This window comes from Macaca mulatta, chromosome 13 (genome assembly GCF_049350105.2).
Source record: "Macaca mulatta isolate MMU2019108-1 chromosome 13, T2T-MMU8v2.0, whole genome shotgun sequence".
Classification (NCBI taxonomy): Eukaryota; Metazoa; Chordata; class Mammalia; order Primates; family Cercopithecidae; genus Macaca; species Macaca mulatta.
In genome coordinates, this window is record NC_133418.1 from 100,063,836 (window position 1) to 100,076,213 (window position 12,378).

At 39.8% G+C, this 12,378-nt stretch overlaps 1 protein-coding gene across 3 annotated transcripts in view; it reads left to right on the forward strand.

Moving 5' to 3' along the window:
• The window catches only part of DNAJC27 (DnaJ heat shock protein family (Hsp40) member C27), a 29,749-nt gene extending 17,403 nt beyond the window's left edge, over positions 1-12,346 (forward strand). Inside the window, exons 6-8 of one of the 3 annotated variants that reach the window (XR_013402354.1) lie at positions 1,423-1,612; positions 4,058-4,218; positions 8,224-11,076. Coding sequence is in view for 2 of the 3 variants with exons in the window: in NM_001257595.1 (NP_001244524.1) it covers positions 4,058-4,218; positions 8,224-8,356 (294 nt within the window). In the remaining variant the exon portion in view is untranslated. 3 annotated transcript variants of the gene reach the window in all.
• Positions 12,347-12,378: the final 32 nt, after the last annotated feature.

A 12,378-nucleotide genomic window follows, 5' to 3' on the forward strand; every position in this document is an offset into this window, starting at 1 on the left:
AGGTATTGTTATCATTTCATATATGAGAGCATCTAAGGGTAGTAAAGTGATTTGTCCAAGGGACATAATTGTTAGAAATGAAATTTTTTTCAGCACTTTAAAGATGCTGGTCCATTCTCTTCTGGCTTCCATTGTGTTTCATGAGATGTTAGCACTCATTCTGACTCTTATTAATCTCTGTGCCTAATGTGCCCTTTTTTCTCCCTGGCTGCTTTCAAGAGTTTCTCTTTTCTTTGGTTTTCAGCAGTTAGAATATGATGTGCCAAGATGTGATTCTCTTCATTTTTATTCTATTTGGGATTTACTGAGTTTCTAAGATTGGTAGGTAGGTGTTTTTCATCAAATATGGGAAGTTTTTTGTTTTGTTTTTGTTTTACTATTATTTCTTCAGATTTTTTTTTTGGCCACATTCTGGCTCTCTTTACCTTCTTGGCCTCCAATTACATGTATATTAGACCATTTGATTTTGTCCCAGAGTCCCTGAGGCTATATTTATTTTTAATCTATTTTTTTCTGCATTTTTCAGATTGCATAGTCTCTGTTGATTTTACTTCACCACTGACAATCTGCTGTTAAATTCACTGAGGGAAGTTTTCAGCTCTAGAATTTGCATTTGGTTCCCAGTATAGTTCTCAGTTCTCTATTAGATTGTCTGCCCACTCATTAAGAGTATATTTTCCTTTACTTCTTTGTATGTATTTTTCTTTACCTCTTTGAAATATTTATAATAGCTGTTTTACAGTCTTTGTCTGCGAAGTCCAACATTTGAACCATCTTGGGTTCAGTTTCTATTTACTACTTTTTTTTCCTGACTATGGATCACATTTTCATGTTTCTTTGTATGAATAGTGGTTTTTGATTGAACACCAGACATTGTGGATAACACATTGTAGAGACTTTAGATTCTTTTGTCTTCCTCAGAAGACTGTTGATTCTTGATTGAAGACTGTTTAGTGTTGATTTTTGATTCCTCAGGAGGCAGTTTAATTATTGGCAAATTACAATGAACTTGTGTTGACTTGGTGTTTTGTTTTGTTTTGTTTTTGTTTTTTTGTTTGTTTTTTGCCTTAATAGCAAGGATTTGAAGAAAGCTCAAAGTGTTTCCCAAGCCCTTCTAATTTGGCAGGACTCAGCTTCCAAATTCTGTCTCTCTTGCAGATCTTGTCAGCTCTTGGTTTTAGGTTTTGTTAGGATGAGTCTATAATTTTTAGGGCACAGCCTTTCTGTGGTGCCTCAATAGGTGGTAGGGCAATTAATAAGGGGTTGAGGCAATATCTCCACTCTGACAAGGCTAAACCATACTGTTCCCAGGATAGCTCTTTTTGTAGCACCACTAGAACTCAGGATATTGGTTTTGTTCTCAACCCCATAGCAGCTGTTACCTGGTAAGCCTTGAGTGATCTCACCCTATGCATATTATAGCCCAGCCTTTGGCCACAGACTCATGAGAGACCCCCATATGGACTTGGTGCCCAGCTCTGCACAGCTCTCTTCTCTCCAATGGCCTGCTTTGCAGATTCTAGCCACCTCCTCAGCTCAATGAGACTTGTGTCTGCTCAGACTCCAGCTCTCTGTGACGTGGTCAGGAAATGGACTCCAAGTAGACAACCAGGTGATTGTGGGGCTTATCTCTCAGGGAATGGTCTTGTACTTGCTGTTGTCTACTACCAACAGTTTTTTTTCCAGTTCAATAGTAGTTGATGGCAGGAGGTCTAGTCCAGTATTCATTACTCTGTCATAGCTGGAACTCAGACGTGAAATTTCAACAGGCTTTGGTCTCAATCCTAGTATTCTGTAGCCCACACCATGGCTTGTCTTCTATAACCATGTGTGTGATGAATGAATCCTTGTGCCTTCAGAAATCTATGAATACTCATATTTCAGGCTAACTCATAGGCTAGAAGACCAATCTTACTGACACACAGCTAGCAAATATCCGTGAACTGTGATCCCTTTTATGTGACTTGTATCTTTTTAGCTACATCTTGGATAGAACTAATGGATAAATTAGTCTGTTAAAAAAAAAAAAAAAAAAAAGACAAGAAGAGAATAATTACAGTATTCTATAAGTAAGTACTTAAAAGTAGTGCTTTCCTGTTGGTTCAATTTAATAAATATTTTCTTTATTTCCTATCTACTTAATAGACATTTTATGTCAGGAAGTAACTTGGTTTTATCTGGTTGATACTGTTAACAGAGAGAGCAATATTAAGATAGACTAAAGCCAAGCTAATACGTCTTGTGTCTTGGTCTCTAGTGGTATTCCTTTGACACCCCTTTTCAGACGTCAAGGCTTCTTGTTAGGTTACCAGGTTGATTGGCTAATACTAGAGGTAAGAAAGAAGAGTCTGAAAGAAAGCTAAAAATTTTAGAAGATAACAAGAACTATAGAAGAATCCAAAAAAGAAGAGGAAAAGATTTTTAAAGAAATTAGTAGAGGAGATATGTCCATTTAAAAGTAGCTGTAGTGTGGTAAATGAGTATTGTTCAGTAATAATTACAGTGTGCACAGAACATGAAACAGGAGCAGAGTCAAAAAAGCTTTCACTTTAAAAAAAATCAGAAAAGTGTAGCCAGGTGCAGTGGTGCATACCTGTAATCCCAGCTGCTCAGGAGGCTGAGACAGGATCACTTGAGCTTAGGAGTTTGAGACTAGCCTGACCAACATAGAGAGACCCTGTCTTAAAAAAAATAAAACACAAAATTGTAAAAATGGGCAAAGAATATAAAGTTTGCAGAAAAAGAAAAGGCCATAAGCATTTGGAAAGATACCCACTTTCACTTATAATTAAACAAATGCAAATCAAACTATATTACATATATATCAGATTAGCAAAAATTAAGATGTTTGATAATGGACAGTGTTAATGAGGGTATGGAGAAATAGGCACTCTCTCTCACACACACAGTGATGGAATGTAAACTGGTACAGCTTTTTTTGGACAACGGTTGTCAGACTCAAAAATTAAAATGTGCATATACTCCGGCTCAACAGTTCTGCTTTTAGGAATTTATCCTAAAGCAGTATCCCCACAAGTGTACAGAGATGTATACACAAACACTGTTTGTAGTAGCAAAAAAATTAAAAACAACTGACTTGTCCAAGAATGGAGAGTTGGTTACACAAATTATGGTACAGCCCACACCATACAATACTGAACAGTCATTTAAAAGAACAAAGAAAGTCTCTACATGTAGCTATAGAAAGATTCCAGGATGTATTATTATGTGGAAAAAAATGCAAGGTGCTAAGATGTGTTTAATCTGATCTCCTTTAGTACATGTTGAAAGATTATGGGTCTGTGTATATACTGGCATACTCATGGTAAATTTTTCTAGAAGGATGCTCAAAAAAAATTAACAATGGTTACCTCCAGGAGAGGAACTTGAGGAGTAGAGAGACACAGTTTTCATTTTACACTTTTCTTTACTATTTGAATTTTTCTAACAGTGTTCATCTATTACTTTTGTTTTGGTTGGTTGGTTGTTTTTTGAGACAGGGTCTGGCTCTGTCACCCAGGCTGGAGTACAGTGGCATGATCTGGGCTCACTGCAGCCTTCACTTCCTGGGTTCGAGCATCCTCCCACCTCACCATCCAAGTAGCTGGGACTACTGCTTGGGTGGTGCACCACCACACTTGGCCAATTTTTTTTTTTTTTTTTTTTTTGGTGGAGACGGTGGTTTGCCGTGTTGCCCAGGCTGATCTCAAACTCCTGAGCTCAAGCAGTCCGTGTGCCTTGGCCTCCCAAAATGCTGGGATTATAGGCGTGAGCCACCATGCCCAGCTCATCTGTTACTTTTTAACTTCAATTGTGGTTATCTGAAAGTAGGATTATCAGCCACTTTAATTTTATTCCTTATACTTTTTGCGTATTAAAATATATGAATATATATATTTAAATAGTATTAAAAAAAATCTTCCAAAGTATGTATTTGCTTTATACATGACTTCTAAGAGTTGCTGGAATATATTAAAAGTATTTTAAGTTGATGTTTAAAAGGAATTCCTATTTTCACAAAATCATTTCTACCCTGGGATGTGTTTTCTTCTTGCAGACCTTTTATGTATCCATAGTTGATTTATGTGAAAATGGCGGGAAGCGCCCTACCACAAATAGCAGTGCTAGTTTCACCAAAGAACAAGCAGATGCCATTCGCAGAATTCGAAATAGTAAAGACAGTTGGGACATGCTGGGAGTCAAACCTGGGGCGTCAAGGTAAGCGCTCTGGGATTCTCAGTGCTGACTTCTATCATAAAGAAAGACCCCATCACCAAAATTATAGGTGCAGTACATCTTCTTCCAATTGGCTGGAAATACGAAGATGTATGAAAATATATCAGAATGACTCTGTTTCACTGAATTAGCTGAATACCAAAGAGACAAAATAGAGGGCACAGTTGCCCGGTAAGAAAATTGTGTCATGCCGGGCATGGTGGCTCAAGCCTGTAATCCCAGCACTTTGGGAGGCCGAGACGGGCGGATCACGAGGTCAGGAGATCGAGACCATCCTGGCTAACACGGTGAAACCCCGTCTCTACTAAAAAATACAAAAAGCTAGCCGGGTGAGGTGGCGGGTGCCTGTAGTCCCAGCTACTCGGGAGGCTGAGGCAGGAGAATGGCGTAAACCCAGGAGGCAGAGCTTACAGTGAGCTGAGATCCGGCCACTGCACTCCAGCCCGGGCAACAGAGTGAGACTCCGTCTCAAAAAAAAAAAAAAAAGAAAATTGTGTCATGTATGTGCATAAACACTTCGTGAAATGGTATGCTCTGCTTTTATCTGTGTGGAACAAGAAGAGCCTTGAAGCTAATGTAACTTTAAAAAAAAAACTAACAAGAGAATTATTCAATCATAGAATGTTAGAGGAGGAAAGCATGTTGGCAATCAACTTGCACAAACATTTCATTTTGTAGGTGGGAAAACTGGGATTCAGTGAGATTAAGCATGTTCAAGAATCTCAGGAGTTGGTGGTATAATTGGTTCTTACCCTGGAACACTATATGTTCAACTGTCTAAAGCCCTGCACGTTCCTCATCTGTGTGTACGTTCCTCATCTGTGTGTGTATTTGTTTGTTTATTTTATTTTTTATTTATTTTTATTTTTGAAACAGAGTCTCACTCTGTCACCCCGGCTGGAGAGCAGTGGTGTGATCTCAGCTCACTGAAACCTCTGCCTCCCGGGTTCAAGCAATACTCCTGCCTCAGCCTCCTGAGTAGCTGGGATTACAGGCACACGCCACCACGCCTGGCTAATTTTTGAATGTTTAGTAGAGATGGGGTTTTGCCATGTTGGCCAGGCTGATCTTGAACTCCTGGCTTTGGGTGATCCAACCGCCTTGGCCTCCCAAAGTGCTGGGATTATAGGCGTGAGCCACCACTGCACCCAGCCCTCTGTGTGTGTATTTATGTTAATTATTTTATTTAAGTCAAAAGAGTTATTCAGGAAAAAAAATTCAATCACTATTCTTTGTTGCCTGTACCAAAATTAAATTATTATTCATTATGGTTATGTAACTTTCAATGGTCTAATTCCACCGTTACTACACATATTGTAATTTGTGTGTCTTATTTTGCACCCAGACTCCCCCCACATACTTCACCCTTCCTACTTCGTCACCTTGATTCTCACAAAAGAAAAAAGTATGTCTTGAAATTGCCACGTCAGCACCCAAAGCACTACACATCGCTTCTCCATTCTGACCTCACAGCATATCTTCGGGTGCAGAAGGAAAGAGGAGAAGGGAAGGGGAAGACTGTTATTGAGCACACTCATTCACCAGGTGGTATTGAGGATGCTCTAAAGCTGTCAGGGAATTCAGATGACCTCATGTGTAAGGCATAGAGTTTATCGGGATCTTTTTTTTTTAGTGCTATACTGTTTGGTTTATTGTAGATTTTTAGTGAGTTTTGAAATTGGAAAATGTGTCTTCCTATTTTCTTTTTCAAGATTGTTTGACTATTAAGGATCTATTGTAATTCCATATATATTTTAAGATCAGCTTCTCCATTTACAAAAATAAATAAATAAATAAGCCAGTAAGGTTTCAGTAAGATTGCACTGAATCTGTATATCCGTATCTTTTAAATTTCTTTTTAGACCTCCATAGTCTCTTTCTGAATTCTTCTGTGTCATCTCCAAGGGATGCTGGCTCTAAACTTAAGAAACGATTACTTTTTCTACCTGTTAGTAGACTGAGAACAATATTCATTAAGAAAGAAGAAACTTTTGGTTCCTTGTATATTCACTTTGGTTAATTGAAGTTTACCAGAACTTACAGGCCCCTATAGGTTTCATATCCTTAACCAATAGAAACATGTGCTTCTTATCTTTGTTCCACTGGGCCTAGCAAACTAATTTTGTATGGCACTAAGTACATTTGGGAAAAAAACCTTAAAACTTTTTTTTCTTAAGTTACAGAGAGTTTTGATATTTGTTGAGTGTTAACTGTGTTTACTGTTCTTGAACTTTAAGAAAATCTTCGTCTTCAACAGAATTGATGTATTGTTACATCTTGAGAGTTTCTCCTGCTACCTGCAAATCTTGAAAGGCACTCTTAGTGCAGAGGACCAGGTGTAACTACTGACCCCATGTGCACACCCTCTCTCGGGAGGCAGAGTGGCTGGAAGGGCCCTTCCCAGGACTCCCTCGTGGAGAAGAGGGAGGATGCTGTACCTTCCTCAAGGATGTGGGGTCTTTGGGACAAATAAAAATTCTGACAATTCGAATTGCTTCAGAGAGGGAGAATGTCATTCTTGTTCGCGAATTATCAAAATTATACATGTAGAAAAACAACATGCAGGGCACCAGGAAGGCCCCCCGCCAGAGTAGCCTTCTGAAAGAACAAGGTTCTTGCTAAAACAAGAAAATTCAGGACCCCTCTAAGAGCAGAAAGCAGAAAAGGCCCTAGAATGTATGCCTGAGACTTGGAGGACTGTTAACATGATGCTATGACCTCAGTCTCTCCAAGCTGATTCATAAAACTTTCCATCATAGCCAAGGTATCAAAGGCCGTCTGATTTGGCGAGCCACATTAGAAATCCTTCTGATAAAAAATAAAGGAGAAAGGCTAGGGCATTTGATAAAGCGCTGTATCCATGCTTATAGGATCACTGGAACCCTGAATTACAAAAGGAAGGTGAGAAATAAAACCATCTGGTAGAGACAGAGCTTAATCTGACAGGGGAGTGGCTGGGTACTTAGAGCCTTCTGGGAGGCCTGACATCAGATGATGATGACCAGTGGGGACAGGGACAGGTGTATCCAGGCCCCTCCCCAGCCAGTTTTGGCTCTTTGAGGCGCTCAGAAGCCTGCAGCTCTCTCCTGGAGCGCCGCTGGTTTATGGGAACTGCCGGATTGGAAAAGCACAGCTACTGCTCCTTTCCTCTCCGGATAGTACTTATCTCTGTCATGTTTCTTCTTTGGTCTCAGTGAGCTCATGGTCATTCTGGGCTACCCCTTTCCAGCATCCCTTGCTTGCTCAGTGGTGTCACCTTCTTGGGCCTCAGATTCCTCATGACCTTGACCCTAGAGCTCATTTCAGCCCCTTTCCTTTCATCTTCTCCTTCTGGATATTCAGCTCATCATCCACTTCTGCCATTTCTTTCTTTATCTTTTATCTTCCCTTGTTTCCTTCCACAAATACCTTAATCTAAACTCTTGTACTCACTCATGCCTGGGTTATGTAACAACCTCCTGTATCCTAACTTCGAGAAACAGTTTTCCCAGCACACACTTGTCATGAAGCACCTACTGTTGTGATTGTTTATCAAGCCCAGGTGTTGGGGTTGTTTTGCTTTCTGTCTGTGCTGTGTTCGGGCTCCATTCCAGGCCGCTGTTGGTTCTCTCCCAGAACCCCTTCTTTCAGAAGGCGACTCTGGGTGCCTTCCCTGATGCCCAAGCCCTTATTCTTTCAATCAGCAAAGATACGCTGAGTGCCTGCGAGGTGCCAAGTACTGCCTGTTTTCATCTGATTATTCTTTTACTAAGTGTTTTGTTAGCATTTACATACTTTTTGCATTGTGTAATAATAATTTTTTCAATTTGTGTTATAACGTATTATTTATTGGTTCATTGTCTGTTTTCTAGTCCTTTAATCCTGCCTTTGAGAAAGGGTAATAATTTAGGATTTGTTCACTGCAAGAGATATGTGTATTGAAACAGCTAACATGCAGTGGGTTGGGCTGACTTTGTTACTAACATAGATCTTGGCTGCTTTTCCCAGGGATGAAGTCAATAAAGCGTATCGGAAACTTGCTGTGCTGCTTCACCCTGACAAATGTGTAGCACCTGGCAGTGAAGATGCCTTCAAAGCAGTTGTGAATGCTCGGACAGCCCTCCTGAAAAACATCAAGTAGAAAGTAGAGAAAAAAGCCACGTGTGGGACTCAAATGCAAACAGACTTTCCCTAGAGGTGAAATAACCAACATGGAGTTTTCCTTCCCAGAATCTCACTGCTCTTTTCATTCATGTGTTGTCATTTGTATATCAGTAATTCAGGTGCCCATTTCATAGACATTTTACTGAGAAATGACCTGCATTTGTATGAAGTGAAGAGAACTGAGCGTCACTTACTTCATTTCATATTTCTAGATAATCTGAATTTTTTTCTCATTTGTCAGCTCTGTAATTATAGTATCCCTTAGGCATTTCACTTGGGGAAATCCACGAGGTTCCTGGAGGGAGGGAAGAGAGGACAAGAGGACCCTTTCACTTTTTGTTTTTTACTGAATTCCTCATCAGAGAAGAAAATAACAAAAATGGAAGCAAACAACATCAGAATCCCTGTAAGTTTGATGTGACCTTACAGAGAAGTTGCTGCTTTTACGATGAGTTTCTTAGGTGATATTTTAACCATCGATCTATAATGATGACTCTTGGCAGCCCTTTGGGAGTTTGTAAAATGAGGTGATACAGTTCTGAATTGAGCAATCCTTTATGATATTCACTCTGTTCCTCTTCTGCAGCCACCAGGGGGAGAGACAAGCCAGTCCTAAGAGAAAAGGTGGTGGTAGCCACAAATTCTAGGTACACTAGCTGCTGCTCATCCTGTCCCTGGATCTGAGGCCTTTCCCTTGCCATAGAAATGGTTGCTGGTAGCAGTAGAGAGCATTGTGCACCTGGGAATGAGGAATCAGACCCCAAGACAGAAGTACTTGCAGGAGCTAGGTGCAGTAGTATCTGTCTGTAGTCCCAGCTACTCAAGAGGCTGAGACAGGAGGATTGCTTGAGCCCAGGAGCTCAAGTCCCACCTGGGCAACAATGTAACACCTTGTGTCTTAAAAAAAAAAAAAAAAAAAAAGATACTTACAAGTTGCACTTGAAGATTATGCACATCGGCAGAGGAAAAGGCCAGCCAAGCTCAGGGCAAGCTTGATGCAGTAGGAGAGACTCCCCGTGAGGCTTAGCCCTTGTCTTATTGCCAGCCTTTGCCACAGGCAGGTGAGAAAGGCAGGGCCACTCCTCAGCAAAGCTGGCCTCTTCTGCACTTCCTCACCAGTGTTGTTTCTTCCTTTTTTCCCCTCTTCCCCTTCCCCTCTTGTGTTTTTTCTGAACCCCACATCTGCCATCGTTTCTCTCCTCTTGAGTCCCTGGCTTCTGGCCACTGCCTCCTCCCTCTTCTAAGCCTTGACCTGAACCTGGTTGACCAGAGACAAGTGTGGATCCTTTGGGTGGCAGTCAGGGGAAATCTCAGGGCCTTTATTGGGAGGAATCTCTGTAATTCCTGTTTGGGCTCCAAATTTCTGAAGAGTAGTATTTTAAAACTATAGCTTACAAAATACATTATCTGGCCACAGTCTCCTCCTTGGTATACAAGGGGTGGATGAAGTTCCCGTATTAGGACTGGCACTCCTTACGGTGCTTATAGAACCAGTCTCACTACTTGACTCATTACGTCATCACTCTTGTTACATCATATTTTTAGCTACAGCCACATTAACTAACATTTTTATATACTTTCAATTAGCTGTACTAATTGGGGCTTGAAACTATATAAAATCTTCCTATCCTGTGGATTTTAAATAGCTATCCCATATCGACTGCCAGAGAGCATCTACCTTACCACTTAAGAAGAAAAGCCACTCTCTTCCAATCCAAGCCCACTGCAGTCTTGTGGATTTTCCACACAGCAGCTTTTCACTGTATGCCTGTACTCGTGCTGCACTGAGCTTGTCATCAGGAAACCAGAACATTGCTTTATCATAGCACTTTTCATCTTGGTAATATCAAAACAACTTTATAAATGAACTGATTGATATATGTTATTTCTTGCAAGATTTTCCTCTGGCCTTTAACTGGCTTCTGAGGCTACAGAACTCCAACCCAGAGTTCTTCAGGACTTAAATTTTGCTTAAGGAAGGCCTTTATCATGCTGAAAGCACTCAGACATGTCTACCCTCACAGCAGAATGTAGAAGTCATATGAATGAGGGATCATACATGGTAGTGTCAGCCCAAATTGACATGACAACTCACTGAATGTGTGGCCCTGTATAAAAGCTGGTGCCAGTTTTCATCACTGTTATTACATAATAGATTGGGAACCTCATTCAACCGTATTGCACAGATGAGCAATTATAGCAGAGAAAATTCATTAGTGCTTCCACTCATATCCTTATGTGTGAGTTGGTGAAATTTAGCCTGAGCTTGATTCTTAGGTCTTGGGACTCAGTTTCCAACCTTCATATTAATGCTAAGAATGGCCATATACCACTTCATTTACGTAAAAGGAATAAAATAAGCAAGTTAAGCTTCAGGGTCCTAGAATTTTTCTGACTCCTATAATCCTTCGGCAGAATATGAAGAAATAACAAAGCATGATCTGCAATGGAAAGGTTTTTTTTTGGCACTAACTTCATGCAAAATTTCACAGACATCTATGCATTAATTTAAATTATTGGTGCAAATGTGTGCTTTGTAGTTCAACCTTATTAAAAATTCTTCAGCCAGTTAGGATTTCAAAATACATTAGTGAGAGTAACAGCTAGCAGAATAATTACAATGGCTAAAACGTTTTTATAGAGGATCTTGTTTTTCAAAAAAGAATAAAAAGTTTGAATAGCTATTATTAAAGAAAAGCCATGTCTTCAACATCTGAGTCACCAAGAAGTAACACTTTTTAAACTTGTTAGAAATCCCTGGAGGCATTTTAAATTCATCTTCTAACCTACCTAAGCACTTTAAAATACAGGCTCCTTCTGTTCCTCTGTTCCCCTTCATGCCTCCTTTTGAATTGATATCTCAGCTGTCAATATTTCTTTGACTTCAGCATTGTCATTTTATTTCTCTATATCAATGTATCCTTAGTTTTGTTAGCCTGTTAATTTAAAAGTCCAGACTTGGGGGTCATTGTGTTGCTACCCAAGAGAAAATGCTACAGTTCTATAGATTGCACATCATTCTTTAAGGCATACATTTACCTCAGGAAACTTACTCTAGTATGTTCTCATATACTGAATTCTCAACTGAGTAACTATTTCTTTATACCTATAAACTAGTACCTAATTCACTGTTAGTTAAACGAGCCATAGATAAGGCAGCTAAATTTCTGAAAGATAGCCAGAGTAAGTAAGCAGCCACTGTAAGCTCTGAATCAGTTTCCAAAAAAAAGAAGACAAAAAAAAAAAAAGGAGCTGCGCCCCATAGAACAATGACAGCATCACAAGGGGAAGGGAGGGATTTTGCCAAAAGTTAGAAAGGGTGGAGCTGTAAGCCATGTGCATGGTGCCTTTGACAGTGACAGTGCCCCCTTACAACTAATTCCACTAGGCATGGGAATGTCACCTCCTTTGCCACTGTACCCCATCAAGCTTACTCTGAATCAAAGTTTTTGTAAAACTTGAAAATGAACTTAGCTGCAAAATATAGCTAACCACCTTTCATTGCAAGCTTTGCAAAGCAAAGAGAGGTTCGTACTTCTCATAATTGGTATTTAGCACAATTGTAAGACACAGTTTTACTGTTTGTTCATTGTTTTTTTCATTAAACTTTTCTAGAGAAGACAAAAGCTTACACTTCTGACATGGATAAGTGAGATGGTGTCTAACGAGCAGTGCAATATTAGGCGGTGCAATAGAGGCCCTGTTGGCGAGATGAGTTTTGCTGGAGAGCTGGACGGTGTTGGTTAGCTTCCTGCATTGATTGCCCCTGGGCATTCTTCCCCCTTAACTGTGAAAGCAGAGTCTATAAATGAACTCTTTACTCTTACAAGGTAATTTACATATTTTCTTTCTGTTGAAATAACTGAAAATGTTAAATCTACCAGTTGTTTATGTCTTGTAAACAGAGTGTCATATGTATTTAAGTTGTGTATTTTTATAAAGTAAAGCCAAATATCAAGTAAAGCCACACTGGTCTATGGGCTGCATTTATTTGTGGAA